The 23,563-nt window shown below is 37.8% G+C and overlaps 1 protein-coding gene across 3 annotated transcripts in view; it reads left to right on the forward strand.

Annotated features, from left to right (window-relative positions):
• Nucleotides 1–23,563, forward strand: part of LOC150086374 (lethal(2) giant larvae protein homolog 1-like) — a 242,693-nt gene that overhangs the window by 114,562 nt on the left and 104,568 nt on the right. For all 3 annotated transcript variants that reach the window (XM_090372550.1, XM_090372551.1, XM_090372552.1), the window contains exons 4-5: nt 16,604–16,685; nt 21,901–22,010. In XM_090372550.1, coding sequence (XP_090228676.1) covers nt 16,604–16,685; nt 21,901–22,010 — 192 coding nt within the window. The remainder of the gene's footprint in view (nt 1–16,603; nt 16,686–21,900; nt 22,011–23,563) is intronic.

Below are 23,563 nucleotides of genomic sequence, written 5' to 3' on the forward strand. Positions count from 1 at the left end.
CAGATCGGCGATTTCCATCCTTTGTGAGTTGATATGCTTAGAGTAGCTGTATGTTCTGCTATGGTTGTCTGGGAGAGCTGTCAAGGGATTCCTTCTCAACTTCAGCAGTGTATAGTGTTAATTGTAATGCGGCTCCGGATTTCTCCCCAACTCCGTGTCAGGCAATGTGATTAATTTAAAGCTGTTTAAAGGCCAGATTTATTTAGGTTAGTGAGTGCTGGTGTAGTGTTGGTTGCGTTGTTCATCCGGCCTCTTAGCCTAGGGGCCTGTTTTTTCCACAAAAGCCTCTAGTTTATCGTCCAGCGCCACGAGGTGGCGGGCTCATAATTCGCATTCACTCTTCTCTCATTCTGGCTTTAATTTTTTTTTTTCCCTACATTTTAAATAGTTTTTGTGCTTTATTTTTTTTTCCTACATTTTCTTGTTAGGTTTTTTTTTTTTTACACATCCATCTTTCTCATACCGGGGGAGAATGCAAGGTGAACTAGAGGGTTTTGTTGAAAACACAACAAAAAATTAAACTAGAGGCTGGAGTACGAAAGCACTGGCGGGGGCGAACCCTCTGATATCCAAGGCTACAGACAGGGAAAACTCAGTATTAAAAAAAAAAGGGTTGCGGGAAGGGGTTAAAGTGGTAGAGAGAAAGACTGTCTTTCTTTTTGTCAAAGACTTTCTTTCTAAAGCGAGGACAGAGTAAGGCTCCCCGGGGAGGAAGAATTCCTATCCCGTCTCGAGGGGGGATTGACAGAAGGCAGTGGGGTTACCCATCAGGCGAAGGGGCCACCCAGGTGGTAGGAATGAAGGATCATAGGGAAAGGGTCCCTATGTTGGAGCGCCTGCTTTGGTGCTCTATCCCACCCTGGCCAAGGTCCCTTTGACCAGTGTCAGCGTCCCATTAGATCCTACGCCGGCTAACTAGCAACGGCATGGTGTCTGCTTGGATAGGCAGGAGCCGTCTGCGCATCATCCATGGGGGGGGGGTGAGAATGGGATTAGTCAGGCAATTTTATCCATTCATAATTCTCATTCATCGCTCTCCCACTTGCTATACTAAGTATCTAATTATTAAAATCAAGTAGCTAAAGGCTAAGGGTTAGTAAATACTTAAATTAGTGGTTTGGCCCTTTCACACTCGCAGATACTCATTTATTCTGCTGGCATTTGTCTCATTTCTTCAGTTCTGTCTTACTGCACTGCTCCACCGGGGCACTTCAACTTACTAATATTTTCCAGTTAAAGGGCAGCGCCGGTTGCAGTGTGTATGTTATTGTTATTATATGTAATAATGTGTTCTTGCAGCGAATTTCGTTAATTCCTTTGCTCACTCCCATTTTGTCTTCCCCCCCGCCAGGTCACTTTTACCGGAACTCATTCCTTTTTTACTACAATTCTTATTTCACTTTATCATTCAGTGCTCAGCTCATTTACTCAGTCTTTCATTCTACATTGCGCTCCCTTGCTGCTCGCTTACTAATATTTTTCAGTTAAGCAGCTTTCCTGGCTGCCTGCATAATCACTTAGTAGGTGTGGGTTTACAGGTCCCTGCACTGGGCAGTGTGCTCCTGGGGGAATTTCACTCAATTCGGTTTTGTTAAGTCTGGTATCTGTCAGTTTTAAATGCCATCTGGGCGTGGTGAGACATGGCTCTTTGGCTATTGATTATTGTTTGGCTGTCGGGGGGTTGAATTGCCCTTCTTTGAATATTTCTTCGTATTTCGAATACTTGTGTGAAATTTGTGAAAGCCTTGCAATTATCTTCTATTATAAACAAATGTTCTTGTACCCCGGGGAGTGGGCCAGTTTCTGCTACTGGATTCTTGGTATGTCATAAATTTATACATCCATAGAGAATGTGTCCAGTCTTCACTCTCGCCACAAGTACAGTTTGGCTCATCAGTCAGCCATAAGGAGGTTAATTTCGACTTTAGGGAGCCATGACTTCTCAGTATACGGGTAATAGAGTCCAGGGGCATACCGCTTTTGTGGCTTTGGGCTAACCATTGCCTCCTGTGGCAGAAACAAACAGTTTGGTAACTAGACCTGGTTTCCTACTCCCAATTTGACATAGCTCGTGGAGCTTTACAGTTTTTTTTTTTTTTTTTTTTTTTCCCAGCCTTGGTTGTTGGCTGTATCAAGGGCTATCCCCAGAAATTCTGTGGGTATGCCCTTTTTAAGTCTATATAATAAAGGCCTCTTTTGGCTGCTTCCGAGTAGAGTGGGAGAGCGTCAGCTAGCACCTGCAGTGCAGGTGTGCTTATAGGACAGCATGCTCTGGTAATAAGTATATTCCTCTGTATTGATTCTAACCTATTCCTGTTTCTTACTATGGCCGAGCGGGTGAACCACGCATCGGCTCCATGGGTTATAACAGGTAGGAACACTGCACGGTCTCGACTTCCAACAGCTTGATAGCGTAATTAGAAAAGACAGGGATGGCCTTCTTTGACTCCATTCTTCCACGTCATCGCAGACAAAGATTCTCATTAGAGAGGACCAGTTCGTGTAGGCAGGGTGAATCAGGTCGTATTTTAGAATATTGCTTTTTTGAGGAAAGAACTGTAAAATCTTTTTGAGAGGTAGGATATTTTAATTGATAATAGCGCTTCAAAGATGGACGCGATGTCATTAAAAATTTTGAAAGGTAATGGACGAGTTTTGAATGTTAACAATTACAAAATTTTCTCGCTGATAATGAGAAATCAGAATCGAAGTGTAGCTTAACAAGTTGGAATATAAGGTAGTTGCAAAGCAATCATACCTGCCGTTTTAAAACAAACGTTATTCAACTTCTGCGCTTAAATATTTAAAAGCAGATTAGGTGGAAAAGAGTTACTTCCAGTAGAATATTTAAATTTGTGATCTCTGATTTTCTAAAAATAAGATAAAACGGTATTGTATTTAGACCAAGAGAAAAACGTCAGTCCTCTGGATGGAAATCTCCCAGGAAGAGAAACAAGAATTTGGATTAACAAATGTAAAGGAAGTTATGCTTTAATTATTTTGACTATAAGGATATAATTCATTATAAATAAAAACTAAGAGGTTATATCGTTCGCATAAATAGTGGCAAAATGACGAAGAAAGCAAACATATGCAACACTATTCCATTAGCATGGCTACCCTTTTTCGGGTACGGAGGCAAAGAACGTGTTCGGGCCCCTATTTAATTAATGAAAATTGCAAAAACAGGTGACAGCCAAATACGCCGGTCCCCTAAGGGCCCGGAGGCAATTGCCTTCCCTGCCTACATGGTAGTTACGCCACTGCATTAGCCATTACACACACGCACGCACACAAATTATAATAAAAATTTAATACTCGCTTCCGTTGCCCATCCTAATAAATTTTGCTCTCCTTAAAATTTAAATAAACCGCAACACTATGCGAAAGCCTATTCCAACAATCAATCCCTCTCCTGCTGAACCTGCAACCAACCTTATCCAATTTAACTGTATAGCTCCTTTGGGGTGTCACCAGTTTACTCAACCATTTTAAAGCCTTAAACACTTCTATCTGTGCATAATAAAAAAAATTGGAAGCTTATTCCGGGACGAGCTACCCATGCGAAAATTTTTGAATACCTTTCTAAACACTGAAATAATCAAATCTACACTTTCTGGAAAAAACAAAAAAAACAAAACTTTGAACTCCTTCATACTCTTAGGCATTTAGCCAAATCTTTTATTTTAAACTATTTGTTTAAATTAAAGTTTAGTCGTGCCTAGAAGTATAGCGACTTATGTTTACAGTATTTTGTGCCTTCACGTGGATTCGATCATTGGTCTTGCATACTTTGGACTAATATGCTGACCAGTCTGCTATGTAAACAAAGAACGCTACGTTCTATTAATTCTTTTTTGGTATTAAACGGCGAAATATTCTGTACATACAGCTGCTTTAAGTTTTCATGTGTTGGGGCTGTTCTTAGAACTGAACATCTCCCCTCTCGGAATAGTCCTGTTGACTGTATAGGGAGTAATTACAAAATTCGTGGATTAGAAGTTGAAAGCAGTACAGAACTTTCCTTACTTTCGAGGCCTTCTGGTAATTTTTCGTAACCTGTTGGTCCTCCCTTTTTTTTATCTCGTTAAAATATTACTCACTTCCACGTCTACTTACTGAAAAATAAATAACTGTCTGTGCTTACCTATTTAATTTGCTGAAGTGAATGTTCAGCAGGCTTTGAACTGTTTTGAAATATCTTCCGTATTTTTTCTTACCGTTGGTATGCATAAGGTGGTGATTAGAACAGATGGCATGCCTATAAATCGTCTTTGCTGTACAAAGAGAAGCCATTCATTATTAAGTTGTGACCCGCAGGGGTTAGCGTGTCTTCGTAACTCGTAGCACTCGTCCACGAATGTTTATTTATTATAGCTCTGATTGGTGCACGCTTCTTCATGGAAGCGATGTTTCTCGTATCTGAACTTTAATTGGTACTCGAAGGCTGACGATTAGATACCAACGCTGTGTAATAAATGAACATTCTTTGCAGGTGTTAATTACTTCCTTGTATTGGGACGTAGGTCGTTTAAGTGTTGCCAGTGGAACTGGATAATTAGTCATTGTGCCTTGCCTGTTAAAGAAGCTGAATTTGATTGTGGCGTAGGCTCTCTTGGAGAACCGAGCCTAGGAGCTGGGTCAGCTCCTAGGCTGGGTTCCCTCGATTCTCTAGATCTGTTTTCGTGTGAAGGTTTTATTTTTTTGAAATACAGTAGTATCAAAAGTGAAGTCTTCAAAACTAAGGTTGGCAATCAGCAAGCGCATATTCTTTCTTTGGAAAGCACTGGCCATTTTGATCCTGTGTTAGGCACTGTAAATCCATGATAATTCAGTTTTACTTTTTTGCTTAATACAAGGGTTTTATATTCTTGATTTTTCAAGAGATCTAAACATGACCGTCTTTCCTCGACAGTCGAACAAATTTCAATTTCTGTGAACTGTTGAAAGTAAGAGTATTTCATATCTTTTCAACTATCTCAAACATGGTCAGAGTGCGTTGCAGTTAAGATAATGCAGGTGTATGTTAAATTGCAAATGACTAACTAGTCTGTTTTTTCTCTATCCTCCCCAAAGTTGTAACACTTTTACAAAGTATAATGAAATTATTCAAGACAAAACCTATAGGATGAACTTGTTGAAAAATAAATATGAATAGTAAAGTATGAATTTAGTAAATTCTAATCGCCATGTTTTAATAACAAGTGGCTAGGAAGACAGGGCCATGTTTGTTTTCGTGGGATCTTTGCAAGTAGGAAGATTGCCATCATCATTTGCATAAGACTATAGTGAGACTGCATTTGTATTCAGATCTAAGACCTCCCTTAAAGGAGGGAAATCCTCCTGGAGAGGGATTCGAGAAGTTCTGTCAGAAGCGCCCATACCAAGGCGCTAAGTTATGTCCATATGAAGAACGTCTTAGAAGGTGCGGACTGAAAAGCTTGGTAACAAGGTCCCTTATGAGAGACATAATTGGAGGGGAAAAAACACCCTGGCCAGTGAAATGAACTAGAAAAGCGTATTTTCACTGGTAGGAGAAACAAGAGCTAAAGTTGGGAAATGACGTTACGCGATCATCCTTCTTTCTTGGCGATTCCTTTCTACTTCTCTCTCTCTCTCTCTCTCTCAGGGTAACTTTAGATTTTTTTTTCTTATGGCTGGTGCAGCATATAAGCATCAGGCTTCCTTGCACCATATGGCTAATAATATTTATAAAACCCCTGCACTAGGCAAATAGTGTTGTAATTGAATTGCGATGTAAAGTAAGATGGTCGTATCCAAGAGCCGTAGATATGTACAGTTTTCGGCTAAATCCATTATTTGGATAACACTTGTCTCTGCGCAGTGGGCATAGAACTCGAGTTATGTGATTGGGTGATTATTGTGAAACCGTTTTCTTTCTGATTGTTTTGTGTCGTCGATGTGGGGGAGCTTAGGTAGGGAGTTTCTCTCCCATCCCGCTGTTTTAAAATGGGAAAAACGAGTTCCCGATTTAAAAACAGCGGCAAGTGGGGGAAGAGGAGAAATACCCTAGGCATATAAACTTAAAGGGCATTGAGTGGCACCTGTCAATCACTGCTTTGTTCCTGTTAGTTTGTCGAAATATGGACTAGTACTCAAGATTTGAAGTTTTACCCAGTCTTCATGGTTAACATTTCACATTGTGTTTTATCTTGGTTATAGTTTCCAAGTTCGTGAACGAACATCATATTAGTATAACATAATCTAAAAGTTTTTTTTTTTTAGTTGTAATTACTTCTGATTGACAAAATTAATCTATTTTGCATAGTTAAATATTCTATTACTCTCCCTTCCCCGTAGCATTTATGGTCTGAAAATTGGATTCGGTAAAAAGTCGCCTGACAATGTAGTGTGTAGAAATTGAACTTGTATTCTATATTTAAGGTTACTAAAGCCTATTTTAATTTTATGTGGTATATTAGTGTAATTTTTTTGTTATTATATTTTTTATATATATGTAGTATATAATTTACCTTATTATTATTAGCCATATGGTGCAAGGAAGCCTGAGGCTTATGCTGCACCAGCCAAATAGAGATAGATAAAAGGTAGGAGGGAATCACCAAAAGAGAAGAATGATTATATCTAGCTCAGGACCCTAGGTGTGCCAAGCTCATACTCCCCAGATGTGAGTCCCTGGGGTAAATTATGAAGAGCTAAAGGCTACAAATATAAAATCTAAGGGAGTAACAGAAAAATCTCCCATTGTTTATACCTTTTTGGGCGGCTTGTTGATTATTGGAATAAATTACCCTTCCTGTGGCCGCAGCGGAGAGCTTCGTTTGATTCATTGACTTGAATTAATCATTTTGGCTTTTGGGAAATTGAGTGACTTGGATTTTTTTCCCCTCCTTCATCTGCCGAAAGGAATCGATCGCTTACCTTATAATTCTGTAATAAAATGCTAATAAATGAAACTAATTAAAAATTTAATATTTTAATTTAGCTCGTGAAATATTGTCGAATATGTACTTTCCTGATGTATGCTTATCGGATCAACTCTTGTCAAACAAATCACTTTGACGCGTGATTTGTTTTTGTCATTTTCCTTATATTAATCTGGCAAATTTTATGTTAATGTCGCAAATTTTACCATTTCTTTCTTTTTCTTTTTTCAATTTACTCCTATCCACACCATTCCGCCTGAAATTTTTAATACTTCAGGAAAAATGACTTACGGTGGCTCCACTCACTGTGCACTATCCGGTGGTTGGTTCATTATTTCCTATATGGCGTGGCGAGTAATTAAGCTGCAATTATCAAACCTAACTCTAGACATGGTGGCCAATCTTCCCAGAATAGAATTATGGACCTTACGTAATGGTTACCGCCTAGCTGAGCAAAAATCCACCATAACCATTTTTGCAAATTACGCTCACTACAACCCGATCCTGAGCTAAAGATTAGTAACATTTCAATTCCTCTTGTTCACACTGTCCGTGTTCTTGGCCTCGTACTGGATAAAAACTGAACTTTCAAAAGTGGAATATTCTCCGGTGTGTGTCATGGGGAGCTGACCGACATACCCTGATCCATCTTTATCGAACTCTCATCAGATCCCGCTTAGACTATGGCTCTCCACTGTATGACTCTGCGAGAACTACTTTAGAGCGACTGAATACGATCCAGCACAGTGCACTGAGAATTTCTCTAGGGGCTTTCAGAATCTCCCCAGTCCAGAGCCTTTATATCGAAGCTCATGAACCACCTTTACATTTTCGGAGGAAAACATTACTTTTGATGTATGTCGCAAAAATTCGCAGTCCTCCCTCCCACCCTAGTTGGAAATATCTGTATAATACCGAATGAGAGTCAGTTTACAACAGTAAGCCAAATGAAAACCGACCTGCTGCACTTAGACTTAAAGAACTTACTCGAGCATGGAATATAGACATCAGCAATATATTTCAGGACATGACACCTCCTGATCCGCCTTGGACAAATTTCTGTTAATTACGACCACTGTTTTCAACAGTGGAGTAAGAACACCTTGTCCCCCTCCAATATCGCACAATTACATGAAACTCGCTCTTCTAACTCAGAGGCCTGTAAGATCTATACACTTGGATCAAAAACTGAGACCCAAGTAGGTGCTGCAGCAGTCTTCCCTTAATTCACCATTTCTGTTTCATTACCAACAGAATGCAGTATCTTTACTGCTGAGCTTTATGCTATTAATTTAGTTCTTGATCGGATAACTCAATTTTTAATTACGACTACATTAATATACACCGACTCACTCAGTGCTGTCACTACTGTAATAAGTGGTAACAACTCCTCACCCTGTAATAAAACAGATTCGTTCTAAGTTACTTGCCTGTAAGGAATTGAACCAAACTGACATTCTGCTGGCTCCCAGGACATTCTGGAATAGCTGGCTATGAAAGAGCAGATCATGCAGCCAAACAACCAGAAACCACTTTTTCGCAAACTATTCAAGTTCCATATGCAGATTACAAACACTTTATCCATAAAGCATGTTATAATAGCTGGTCATTAATCTGGAAAGGTTATCCAGGAAATAAACTCGCCAAATAAAACCGGAACCAAAGCTATGGCCCTCCAACTTCCAGAAAAGCAGATGGGAAGAAACAATTTTAGGAAGGCTCAGGATTGGGCATACTCATCTCACTCACCTGTATCTGTTAACTAATGATAGCGCTCCCCAATGTACATCATGTAAAGTACAACTGACCATTCGCCATTTAAATAAATTTTCTGTTTATACTCCTGGACGATCAAATGATCAGAGGAGTTCACAAGATAGACAGAATACAAGAAACAGCACCGTATTCAGCAGTCACGGGCTTGAACCCCGGTCACTCAAGGCACGTGTACTTATGCACCCAGGCGCCTGACCACTAGGCTACGGCGGCCTTTGTTAGTGGACTGTCCCCACTTTCAAAACATCCGCTTAGACACTTTTAAATCAATTACTAATATGCAGGCATCAATAAATCTAATGCAAATTCTGGGAGATCCTAATAAAAAGGAACTATTTACTTTCCTAAACCGGATAGGAATATACCATAAAATATAGTTATTTCATATTCACCATTAGAAAGACACAATATGGCCCAAGTAGCCTAAGTGTCGTTAAACCCAACAACAAGCAAATCTTCTCCTGCCACCTGGGTACAGGCGCCTCCGTGGGCAGGAGCCTTAGTTTATTTATATATATATATATATATATATATATATTAATAGTTATATTAGTGATAAAAGGAAAGTTAAAAGACAATAACTAATATTTATGGGGTAATGCAGTTGCAAGCAATCATGCAATACACCCATAATGTCTATAGAATATTATTAGAAAAAGTAAATTAATCAAATAATAAGAATACCATTAGGGACTTAAGAAAACGCAATAAAAAAAAAAAAATTATTATTATCGCTTTTTACCGACAATCTAGATGACTTCAACTGGGGCCAACCACCCAGAATGAAGGCAAAAAACGACAAGAAGTTCTCTGTTTCTGTGATGATCAATATATGCTAAGTAATTTAAATAAAAAATAAATTTTCTGTTTATACTCCGGCACGACAACCAAGTCAGTAGAGTTTACAATAAATCGTCAATACAAATATTTATCGTATTTAGTAGTCACGGGCTTGAACCCCGGTCACTCAAGGAACGCGTGCTATGCACTCTCGCTCCTGACCACTCGGCTACGAACTTGTCGTTTTTTGCCTTCATTCTGGGTGGTTGGCCCCCGTTGAAGTCATCTAGATTGTCGGTAAAAAGCGATAATAATTTTTTTTTTTTTTTATTATTGCGTTTTCTTAAGTCCCTGATGGTATTCTTATTATTGGATTAATTTACTTTTTCTAATAATATTCTATATATATATATATATATATATATATATATATATATATATATATAACTCCTGAGTCGGTCATACCCGATCAGAGCCTAGCGCCTCCTGATATTTCTGCTAATTGTGCAAAAGCAACTTAACCTATATATCTCACAGTGTATATAAATATAATAAATAAAGCTAACTAAATTTTTTGCCTTGCAGAATTAAGCTTCCGAGGAGTTCACTACTGCACCAACGTGTATAAAACTAACTTAGCGCGGTAAATATGAATCGTATATTCCGTTATATTGAAACCCGGGTCACAATAAAAGTGGAATTTAAAGTGTACTTTTCTGAAGGATTTTTGAAATTAGTTGTATAATTTTTTACACGATTTTTTCCGAATGGTTGGGGAGAAGCACAGTGTTGAGCGTGTCATAGATTGACCATCCTAGAAGAACAACTACAGGATTCCCAAAAATTTAAGTTGTACTGAAATCGATGTTTTGGCTAGCCTGATGACATTTTACAAGAGTGACCTTTCGTCATAAATTGAATTTCAATGTATATATGAACTTTTAAGCTTAGATCCAAACTTAGATTTGACTAGCCAAATGTTAGCCCGGGAGCGCAAAAGCGCACATGTTTGAGTTGCCATTGTTCAAGTGCCCATGTAATTGTCAAATAGGGTATTGATTGTATTATTGTCGAAATGATCAATTGTAAACATTCTCCCCCCCAAAGTCGATATTGTTTAGAATTTAAATTTTTCCTTAAATATTTTCCAACATCCGCTGGACTTAGTGTAGTGCTTAATGTTTTAATTAAACTAATCTATTCAGTGTGAATGCAGTAGTCGGTGATTAAATAAACTCAATAGAAGTGTTGTCGCTCTACGTTTCCTTTATTCAAGACAATCCTACTGACATTTGTTATACATCAGATTTACTTAGATGAGTGGTCAGGCGCGCGGGTGCATAAGTACACGGCCTTGAGTGCCCGGGGTTAAAGCCCGTGACTGCTAAATACTGTGCTGTATTCTATTTGTGAACTCCTTTGATCGTTCCGGAGTATAAACAGAAATTTATTATTTAATCTGTTCGTTATCTCGAACAGATTGTAAATGAGCATTATAGTAAAAAAATAAAGCATTTTGCCAATTTTTCAGTGAGTCGTTTTGACTTTACAAATGTTTTGTAGAAATTTCTGCAATGATTATTATTATTAGCCATATAGTACAAGGAAGCCTGAGGCTTATGCTGCACCAGCCAAAAAAAAAAAAAAAAATAGAGAGAGAGAGAGAGAGAGAGAGAGAGAGAGAGAGAGAGAGAGACTCTCTCTCAGGACCCTGGGTTTGCCAAGCCCAGCCCCCGGATTCGCTGACCTCAAAGGGAAAATGTAGGTTCGGCATTTTTGGTGTACAGTTTCTTCCGCATTACGCAGAGTACATCATTACCATTTGCATGGGGGGGGATTTATTTCAGTTAAATGATTGCTAAAGTGTAGAAAACTCATGTGCAGAAAAGTGCTGTTAATTTTAATGTAGCCTTACTTGATACGTTTTCTCGTGTGAAAATGGCAGTGCTTTAGTCTCAAACGGCACGAGGAACTTGCAATCACGTACTTGGATATCGAAGCTGCCTTTGCCATCAACGTATGGGCCCTCTGCTTACTACTTAAATCCCACTAATTCCTCTTGTTCATAGAATCATTCCTCCATGGCAGGTTGATGCCATTGCCAATCGCACAAGAAAGCGATCTCTGTTGATATTTCACAAGGAGTCTTATATGGCTTGTTATCTACCGCCATCATCGCACCTGTTGTCTGTAACAACTGTAAAAATCATTTACGTACGCAGACAATCTGAAGATTGACTCCTATTGCTCCCAGCAATGATCTTGAGGCAACCACGTGTTAATAAGTCTTGTCAGCATCGCCACATACCTCAGGCATTATGGATTTTTAATAAATCCGCAATAAACAATGGTTTTTATCCCTCAAACAACAGTAATACTGTAGTTCCAACGCTTGCCGGAATAGTAATATCAGCTCTACTTTCTATCTAATTGCAATAAAGATTTCGCTCGCTCTCGCGCCCGGGGTTGAGCAGGAAAGTTTCTTTTTCAAGAAGAAAAGGATTGAATGAGGATTGTTGGATGAAACTACATACGAGGTGTGGTAATAAAGTTCCCGAACTGGTGATGTTATGTTCGATGAGCTGGAAAATAAACGGAAGTGGTATGTTGTAGTTCGAACTCAACACAGATGATGGTACATAGATTGCCCGTACGCAGTCAGGTTGCAAGCAGTAATAGTAGTGGCATGTGATGCAAGAAAGCAAGTGTATGAGCTTATGCAGCATCAGCCAAAAAAAAATCGCGATTCCCTCCAAATGCCTATTCAGTTCCTCCTTAAATTTATTCAACCTATCAACTTCCACAACGACCAGTAACCACCAGTTTTATTAGTAAACAACCCCAGGGGCTCACATCTGGTGAGTATGGGCTCGGCACACCCAGGGTCCTAAGCTGGATATCATCATTCTTCTCTGTCTTGGTGATTCCTTTCTATTTTTGATTTTCTCTCTCTCTCTCTCTCTCTCAGGGTAACTCGGGAATTTTTTTTTGGCTGGTGCAGCATAAGCCTCAGGTTTCCTTGCACCATATGGCTAATAATAATAATAATAATAGCATTAACGTGTCATGATTTTGCAATGGAGCAATGAATGAATATCAAATCTTGCTTTAAATTGGGAAAATCTACAATAAAAACATACGAACTTCGCCGACAGTTTCAGAAACTGTTTGAACGATGTAATAAGTGCATTCAACCAGGTGGTGATTACTTTGAATTAAAATAAAACCATTTTTTGAGCTCTGTTTCGTGTTCTTTTTATTCCACTAGGAACTTTATTGCTACACCTCGTACGGCTGGTTAAAGAACTTCCCTTTGTTTACGCAGAGAGCAAATGGATTCGATCTCTGGCGAGAGGGGGGGGGTGTTCTCTTATCAGCGCTTTTAATTTGAACTAAATTTTTGAACAACAGTATACGTATTTGCTAACAAGCTATTAGATTTCATTTGGTTGTGGTAACCCGGAACCCAGGGTGCATGGTTGGTTTTGGGGCTCGGGTGCGTGCACACTCCCCCATTTGAACGGCCTGTGCATGTGCACACATTTCGATAATGCTGATGGAAAAGACTGTCAAAAAATCAGATTAAATACACATCTGATAAACAAATTAAATGGGCGCGAATTGCATTACAATATTAAGAATTTTGTTGTAGTATTTTGTTTGAATATTTCTTAATTTTGATAATGTATAAAAAATATCGAAAATGAATAATAATAAAATATATTAATTATTTTCATTTTCTTTGGATAGCAAGTGGACCGAAACTTTTTGTCCCAATTTAGAATGTCAACGACAATTCTCGAATGTGATGTACATGTGATAACGCGTTGCATGCCAGAAGGTATCACCGCATTCCACTGTACCAATTTCGATTTTTAAAAATATGGTTACCATACTTCCCTATTGTGAGAAGGTTAAATTAAATTTTGGAACACGAGAAGTCTGTCAGTCTTTGCGATTTTCGGGGCTTGTCTAAGTTAGTTGATTAAATGAAATCATGCAATGGTGCCATTGTCTAATGCAGTCTTTGGCACATGAGAATATCCTTGTAGTAATTGCATTTCTGGCATCGGCATCATGACTCGTTAAACTTGCTATTTTAATATTATTTTAATGTCGGCGCTATATATATATACACACACACACACACATTATGCCTTCTGTAATTGGCGATTCCGTTAGGCCTGCCTGTATAAGTTTTCTATCGTTGGTGAAGAATGATTTAATTTTTCGTTCGCTTGCATTTCAATAGTTTCTTTCCTGATGGGAAGTGTACATTTTAAACAGTACAGTGCGTAAATAAAAATTACTCGCTGCAGAGAATATTAATTTTCGCGATCGTGTTATAGAACTACAAACCAGTCCTGGTAGTTCACAGGTTTTTACAGACGGAAGTGAGGCACATTCTTCGAGCATGATACGAACAGACGCGGCTAGGGCCGCAAGGCATTATTTTAACTTCCCTCCATCCAGTCCCATAAAGACGTGCACACGCTGCGAAGGGAGAAAAGGTTAACGTCCATTATCTCTATACCATTATCTGAATAGCCGACTGACAAGTCTGTGACGATAGTAGTTTCATTGTTTTTTTTTTTTTTTTTTTTTTATGGCTTTTCCATCAATACCTTGCTAGGTCTGTTGCTTATTTTGGGATTAGAAAAAGGTGTATTGTTTGTCGGCATTCAATTATTACATTCTATAATCCTGTTAATAAACTTCCCAAATGAATGGTTTTAGTATTGCAATAGGGTGTACAGCATTTTAATCTACAGCTATTGATATGTATAGCCAATTGTGCCAATTTTATTTAAAAAAAATAAGTGCAAAGCAAGTATTGCATAATACTCAGTAATTTGTATAGGTAACAGAACAATCTTAGTGTATTAAATTCTTTTTTTCCATTTCATCTTAGAGTTTAATGAATTTAAATAAATTGACCTTTTTGCCCTGTTTTTCCCTGTTGCAGTTAAATTTATTGAATTCTAGTGGAAAAGGCTATTACCTAGAGTAGTTGGATCATGTAATCAAATGGCAGTGGAGGAACTCATACAACCAGTTTGGGGGGGGGTGATTGGTATGATTGAAGAGCATGTGAGAATCTGGTAGATTGCTCAATTTGTAGTTTTGCCTCTAGTAGGGGAAGATTTAAAATATTTGCATACATAACTAATATAAAATAAATTTTATATGAAGTAAATCTCTAGAACTTGAAACACTGCATAACTCTGCCATCCGGCACTAAAACTTTTGTTCTGTGTAGTTTGCAGATCAGTCTTCAGTTGGGATTTATAAGTCTCTTGGGAGATGAGGGGTCTCGTTCTATATGTGAGTGACAAAAACAACAATGACTTGGTTTCTAGGGGTGGCTTGATCTTTCTCAAAGAAGCATAATATTTTTATTTTAATAGAAGGCTAGTCATTGTCTTCCCTTAATTTCCTGTTACCATCTTAGAGTTATTGCCTAGATGATTTTGAGAGGGGGGCTGGCCCTATCATTTAGAGGACTGGGGTATGATAACATTGAGAAAGGGACATTGAGGGACAGGAGGTTTTTGCCCTCCCCATGGTAGGATTTAGTCCCTCTTCAGTCATCCTCCATGACAGCATAGTGGTTTGGAGTGGTTTGAGACCCATTGATGATTGGAAGAATGTCATTGTGAATGGAACAAAGGGTTGGTCTTATGAAGAAAGGCTTAACTTTTGCAAGTTTCAGTCTCTGGAGGCTAAGCACCTGCAAGGTGATCTGTTTGAGGTATATAAAGTCTTGAATGGTTTGAGCATGCTCAATGCTGATGGGATTCTTCCTCTTGCTCAGAATAATTGCCTGAGAGGGCATAAATTCAAATTGAGGAAAGACAGTTGTAGGATAGATGTGGGAGTTTGCCTTTAGCCAGCAGGTGGGTGATTGCTGGAACAAACTTCCATCTGTCATTGTTGAATTTAACTTAAATAGATTCAAGGGAGAATTAGACAAACATTTGGAGTGAGTGGATGGGTGAAATAAGGTTTTTTTTTTTTTTTTGCTGATGCCATATAAGCTTGCTTTCTTGCATCATATGTTAATGTTTGTGGGTACCCACCATTCTATACTATTGTATTTCATCTATGCACAAATTCAATGATGTGTGGTTTCAGTAATGTGATAGTCTATCCTGAAAAATGTTAGATTCATTCACTTTTTTTAAATCAACTTCCATATGGTGGATTTGATTTTATTATGGAATGTGAGATTTTACTCCACAAAACATCTCTGTAGAGCTTTAAATTCTCTTGTTAATTTTAATTTAGACTTATTGTCAGCATTATCTTCTATACTTGCTTAGTAGTGCAATTCCTAGTGAATGTTTCCTTTATGGCGTAAATAAAGTTAAACTTTTTTGATATTTACATATGTACTACATCTCAGGAATAATGATCTTTTATGATGAAAATTGAACCATGTTACAGGAACTGAATTTATTTGTACACCAACACTACTGAAATTGAGGCTTTCAGTGTAGTAATAGCAGTGTACTTTTCAGGTGTAAGTATAAATTTAGGTCTTAGCATAATGTACTGCATCCTCCAAATTACCTTTCTGCATAAAATCTTAAAATATTACTTTACACTAGTGGCAAAATCTTCAGTTAATTACATAGCTAGTAAGCAAATAATAAGTTTGCTATAATATGCACCAATCTAAAATTGAGGCACTTCACCATGCATGGCTTGCCTTGGTCCTGCACTTCAAATAAAGTGCTGCTTCCTGAAGAGGTATCTTGTTAGTTACTCATCTTAATAGCCTGACCTGGTTGTCATTTCAGAAATGGTCTTCTCATCAGTTAGTAAGTGGTTACTATTGATAGTTAAATATTTATGTAGTGTGAGAGATACTGAATGGTGGTTTGGTAAAAACAGGTCTGTGAAATAGCCAACAGGGTAATAGCATGCATAGCAAATAAATAGGATACCTCTTTGCTGTTAGATTGGACCCCCCCCTTCCCCAAATAATTGGAATAGGAATTCAAATTTACTGTTTCTTAGTGAATACATTCAAGTGATATGTGGATTTCATTATAATATTTTTTTATGCTATTCATTATCCTGTATGTCATTTTAATATATAATTTGTTATGAAGTTCCTTAATTATATGAAAAAGATATGGAGCACCAGGAGTAGAATTTCAGGGTCAACAAAAAGGTGATGGCAACATAGTGCAGCTAATGTTCATTCCTAATCAGGTAAGTATTGTTTACCATTAAAAAAGGAAAAAAAAACTTACCTATTCAAACAGTGTTTCAAGTTTAAAAGTAATTTATTGGAATGTAATTTGTAATAGTAATAGCCATATAGTGCAAGGAAGCCATAGGCTTTTGCTGCACTGGCAAAAAAAAAAAAAAATTTTTTTATAAGAAAATACAAATTATTATATGCTTCCCTCCTCCTACAGGTAACTATCCAGATGACCTTTGAATTTTTCCCCTATATCATTTTATGTCATAAATAATTTCCCATAAATCATTTTGATAAGCAGTAATAGAAAAATTGTGTGTTATCAGACACTCAGTCTAAAACACTGATGGATCCAATATCTTTCTATTCAGAAGATTTAGAAGTCCGGTTGGCCTGCCTCCCTAAAATCCACTCATGCACACCTTCTCACTGGTGAGCCCTGTTACGTCACTTAGATGGTAATGAACGTATAGTGGTTCTCTTCAAGACACCTGGTCAGTGGGAAGAGGAAAAGACCAAACCCGACTGGCGACTCCGTAGCCAGGTGGGAAGGAGCAGCAGTGCATAGCACACGCTTCTTGATTAGACCGGGGTTCGAGCCCGTCACCACCAAATATGGAGGATGCGGAAAGGTCAGGGAATGACCACCGCATCTCCCGGAGCAATATGGCCTTAGTTGCTAATGCTCCTAAAAAAAAAAAAAACCAAACAAACCAAACCCGACAGCATGACAAAACAAATGGCCCTCAGTCCCCAGCAGCTTTCACTCTCCATCTTATGGCAGCGAGAGAATCAGAGTAGCAGAGGGTGTTAAGAACCTCTGGGTATGATCAGGATGCCATGCACGGAAACTGAACTTGGCCTGTTACAACGCAAGATCGCTCATTGGTGAAGACAGGATATTAGAGCTGGAAAAGGAATTGGAATATCACCAATTGGCTGGAAGAAGAAATAAATCACTTAAGTTTATCAAGTGGAAATCTGCTGTACACCAATGGAAACAGTGAAAGGAGCAAAGGTGGAGTATATAAAAAAATAACATTTTGGAATTCAAAAGTATGTCACCAAGTGTGTCAAGACTATTGCTGAGGATTTCTAAGAGGTACAAACTAAAGATTTATGCACCAACATCAAGCCATGACGATGAAGAAGTTGAAGAAATATACAGTGAAATTGAGTCTTCTAGATGAGCATAAAACCCATTACACTATCATTATGGGGGACTTCAATGCTAAGGTTGGAAAGGGGGAACTATAGGAAATTTTGGAATTGGTGAAAGACTTGTGGAATTTGCAGAATCTCGTGGATTGTCAGTAATGAACACTTTTTTTTTTTTTCAAGAAAAGGATGAACAGAAAGTGGATGTGGAAGAGCCCAAATGGATTAACAACTAATGAAATTGATTTCATCCTCACTAACAGAAGATATATCATGAATGATGTTACTGTCCTGAACAAGTTAAATGTTGGAAGTGATCACAGAATGGCAAGATGCTCTTGATATAGATGTAAGAAAGGAAAAAACTGACTCGAGTAAATAATACAAAGGTCTTTGAGATAACAGAAAAGAGAAAAAGCAGTATGTACTGGAACTTAAGAACAGATTTGAGCTTCTGCAGAATGTTCAGGGCCAAGATATCGACGAGGAATACTACAACTTTCTGAAAGCAATAAAGCCCAAGAAATCTATAGGTAAAAAGAAATTCAAAGAAGAAAAAATTAATCAAACACTTGTCATGAACCGAAGACAACTGAAGAGCAAGGTAAGCACTGACAAGGATAAAATTGAGTGTACTGAGTTATGCAAAGCCATTAGAAAGGGGCTCAGAGAGGACACAAGAAGGTTTAACACAAAAGTAGAACAAGTGTTAAGGGAAACAAAGGATTTAAATGAGCAGCAATACAGAAAGACAAATGATACTGAAACTGAAGAATAGCGACGGTGTACTTATAAACAGCAGAGAAGGCATAATTCAAATAGCAGAAGACTACTATAGAAAATTATACAAGGAGAGAGTGATTGATGCCAGCAGTGGGGAAGATGGATCACAAATTAGTAACACATTTGTCATACCTGATATCCTTCGTGATGAGGTAAAACATGCATTGAAGAACCAGAAAGCCCTGGGGGAAGATGAAGTTACTGTAGAGTTATTAAAATTGGGAGGAAGAGACCTGACACAGAAACTGGTAAGACTCTTCACAAAATGCATTAGAAAAGGTGTGATGCCTAAGGAGTGGAATAATGCAATCATAGAATCATAGTTTTGCTGCATAAGATAAATTGGAAATTATAGACCAATTAACTTGTTATCCCACATCTACAAGTTATTCACAAGGGTCATTTCTAACAGATTAGAAAGAATACTTGATGGGAATCAACTGAAAGAGCAAGCTGGCTTTAGAACAGGATTCTCAACTACGGATCACATTCACATAATATCACAGCTAATGGAAAAAGCAAATGAATATAAAACACCATTATGCCTGGCATATGTGAATTATGAAAAGGCATTTGACTCCATACAGCATAAGGCAATGTTTTGGTACTGGAAAGAGGCATATACACCATATATTATGATTTTGAAGAAAATATGGGAACACTACCTCCTTTATTAGACTAGACAAAGACAGTAGCAAATTTAAAATTGAGAAAGGAATTCAACAAGGAGACATCTCCAAAGTTGACTGCTGCCCTTGAAGCTTTCAGAAGATTAGACTTGTCGCAGAAAGGAATCAATGTGAATGGAGAGTGCCTAAACCATTTACGATTTGCAGATGATATTGTGGTCGTAAGCCATGATCGCAAAGAATTGGAGGAAAATCTTAATCAGTCATGCACAGTTAGTAAGGATTTTGGACTAAAGATGAATATGGCTAAAACAAAAGTAATGATGAACAAGTATGCCACAGAAAGGGATATAATTATTGAAAGAGCAGTAATTGAAAAGGTGGAGTCATATACTTATCTGGGACAAGTATATTAGCTGTAATAATGATAAATGGCTGGAAGTCAAGAGAAGAATAAATTTTGGGTGGATGGCATTCAGGAAATATAGTCACATACTGTGGAGCAATATCCCAATTTGTCCGAAACGTAAAGTAATGAACCAATGTATACTCCCCACAATGACTTATGGAAGTGAAACATGGGCACTCGCCAAAAGAATGCAAGAGAAACTGAGAACTACACAGCGAAGAATGGAACGAATTATATTAGGAATCAGACTGTTAGATGAGAAGAGAAACACATGGATTAGGCAGGAAACTCAAGTAAGTACACTCAGTTCAAAACTAAAGAACTAAAATGGTCCTGGGCAGGACCATTTTAGCTTGAAGACATGATTGACAGATGGACTAAGAAAATAACAGAATGGTACCCAAGAGGAGCTAGAAGAAAACCTGGAAGACAATGATGGAAATGGACAGATGAAATTTATGGGTTTGTGGGTAGTAAATGGATGGCCATTGCACAAAACAGAAGGAACTGAAAAGTTGGTGGAGAGGCCTTCATCCTGCAGTGTACCAATCCAAGAACAAATTTTTGTTCTTGGATTGGCAATTTGCTAAATCCATCATTGGAGCTGATTATATTGGACTGAAGTATTGCCTCAATTTTTGTGCTACAAGGACATTGATAAAAATTTGTAGGTCATGGAAATGTTTAACTGCTATTTGCAAACAGTTTGTGATCATTCATAATAAGTGATAAATTATTTGGTTTAAGTTTCATAAATCATGCATAAAGCATTAGGCAAGGAAGCTTCATAATTATGTCTAAGGGTTTGCTTACTTTCTTTGTTGCCTCCTTTAATATAATTGGATAGATCCTATCCACCCCAGGTACTTTTATGTTCAACTTCAACAATTTCTTCTCCACTTTGCTCTCGGTTATTGCAAAATCATTTAGCTCCCTACCAGAGTTTGATAAACGTCTGGCATTCCCCTCCCTGAATATTTTCTCATGTGTGATTGTAGATGCAAAATACCCATTGTTTGTCAGCTACCTGAGCAGGATCATTAATAGTTGAACCATCGATATCAAGCAGACCAATCTGATTCATCCCCTTCCTTCTAGACTTTACATAAGTAAAGAACTGTGCTGTTTTTCTTTGCAACTTTTGCCAAGGATTTCTCATGATCTGCCTTTCCCCGTCTAACCTCCTTTGACTTGATTACAGATCAGCTTGTATCTACCAGACTTCTGTGTCACCTTATAGTTTGTGCATCCTGTGCATTTTTCTTCTCTGCCACGAGCTTCATTAGTTCATCTGGTATCCATTTAGGCCTAAACCTTGAACAGTATTTCTTAATTGGAACAAAATGCTTGGTAGTTTTCAAGATTACCTCCTTGAATGCTTCCCATTTAGAATTTGCTGTTGGTAACATCAGTTGGTCCCACTGTATAGAATTTAAAAATTGTCTGAGACCACTGTAGTAATCTTTAGGAAAGCAAAAACCCTTTCCTTTACCCTTGATGGTAGTTACATCTTTGAGTAAATCCCACATCAGCACACTGTGATCATTGCCATCTAGTGGTTCCTTTATCTGCAGATTCTTAATGCATGAAGAATCACTACTAATAATCAGATCAAGAGTGCTACTCAAACACGCTGCTGTAGAAAACAATCATCCAATAAATCAAAAAAACCTTGCTAGTGTGCAAGTGACCAACCCACAATTTCCTGTCAATATCTGGAAAGTTAAAATCCCCCATTATAAGACAATCTGATTTACTGGCCCACTATTTCTCTGCACAATTGTTTGTTGTATTCATCAGAGCAATTTGGCCTATAAAACACTCCTCACAATTTTGCTTTCCTAGTGCTTATGTCACACCAAACTGACTCAACATTGCCACTGTCCACCCATGTCAACTGGATGCACTTCCTTAAATTGTGTTTCTTAACTAACAGCATAATTCCTCCTTTCCTATCCTTTCTAGATGCAAGCAAAAGTGTCTAGATTCAAAGTCTGCCCTCTCCCCAAACATGAAGTTCACTTTGCCATTCATGTAAGCTGCTCCCTATGTACTGTATCGCTGCTTTTATGTTAACATGATTTGAATTAGTGTTTTCTTTAATTAGTATTAAATTAACTCTTTATATTGGCAATTTTATAAAAATGATTAAAAATTCAGATACTAAAATGTTAATGCAGTGATCCTGTTGTAGTTTTCTAAAATATTTGGAGCTAATTCATTCTAATAATATTTTGTATTTAGGGTCGCCTTATTTCTCACTGTGATGACAATTCTCTTCATTTATGGGAAATTAATGAGAAAAATGACAAGTGGATGTTGGAGGAAGTAAAGTCTGTTTCTTTAGAGGGGCAGTAAGTAATAATAATTTCTTTTCTAGTAGCTGAACTGAAAGTATTCATACATTGTGTGTAGTAAATTCTAAATTTGTATTTAGAGAGGGGTGGATACTGACTTGCATTGAGCTTTCAAGCAGGCAGAGTTAGTAACTCAATTTCTTTTCTCAATTTTCCTGAAAATTTTCACCATTTATAATAGTCTTATGTTCTTTGATACCTATTGTATATTATCAAAATCAGTAGTCAGTGTTTGTATATAATCTTGTGCTAGTTTTGCATCTGCAGGAAAAAAAAAGTTTATAACAAAGAATAACTTGGTAGGTGGTAGATGACTTTCATCAACCGGTGACCACCACTTTGCTTATTGGAGGCTTGAAGTGGTGAAACCCATGTTTAGTCTCTAGAGCAAAGTTTCCGGCATCCCCCTCCCCCTCCCCCCATGCTTCTCCTTCAACCCATGCACGGTACTAAGTACTACAGGTTTTCATACCTTTCGTGTTTGGGGTTTTCATAAAAAAAAAAAAAAAAAAAAAATCAGTGATAGAAATAATGCATATAGGAACATTTATATTGAAAAAAAGAAAATAGCCAATCGGTTGGTGGTAGAAGCAAAAAATGAAGAATGGGAAAGGAAATGCGAAACTATTAATAGCAAATTGGGCTTCAAGCAATCAGCAGAATCATGGAAGGTCCTTAAAGACTTGAGAAAACAGAATAAACACAATGTTGGTTTGCAATTAGTACCTTTGAAAGACTGGACGGAGTACTACGAAGGACTTTTAAAATAAGACTGGGAAGAGTTCAAGACTATGGAGGATTTTGGTGTAGAAGACTCGGGCTTAAAAGTTTCTGTTAGGGAAGTGGAACTCCTGCTGAAGGAAGGAATGGCAAATCACCTGGACCTGCAGGAGTTTACATGGAACTTCTGAAATATGGAGGAAGAGGAGTGGCTGTTCTGATACAAAAACTGTTAAATAGTATACTGAGAGGAGAAGAAATACAGAAAGAAATAACAGGATATATTACATCAATTTATAAGAAGGGCGATCGGAAAAGCTGTTCAAATTACAGAGGAATATGCGTCCCGAACCCACCGTTAAAGATCCTTGGAAAATGGATCAGGTATCAGAAGAACAAAGTGGTTTTTCAGCTGGGAGGTCATGTATAGATCATATCTCAACAGTACGACAGATCCTTGAAAAATGCCAATCAAAAGGAAAAAAATCTTTGATTTTCATTGACCTTGAAAAGGCATATGACAGTGTTCCAAGTAAACTTATGGGAAGCACTGAAAGAGGCAAATATTGATGGACAACTGATTAACATTATTAAGGCAATTTACAGGAATAATAGATGCAGAATTAAAGTGGGATCAGCTTTGTCACCTGAATTACACACTTCAAAAGGCTTATTACAAGGTTGTTGCATGTCACCAACACTTTTCAAAATTTATATCGACATCTGCCTAAGATCCTGGTCAAAAAAATGTAATAAAATGGAATTGCCGATTAAGAAGAACACCTATATTCACAATTTACTTTTGGCAGACGATCAGGTGGTGATAGCAC

This window comes from Mastigoproctus giganteus, chromosome 4 (genome assembly GCF_048544385.1).
Source record: "Mastigoproctus giganteus isolate SK-2022 chromosome 4, ASM4854438v1, whole genome shotgun sequence".
Classification (NCBI taxonomy): Eukaryota; Metazoa; Arthropoda; class Arachnida; order Uropygi; family Thelyphonidae; genus Mastigoproctus; species Mastigoproctus giganteus.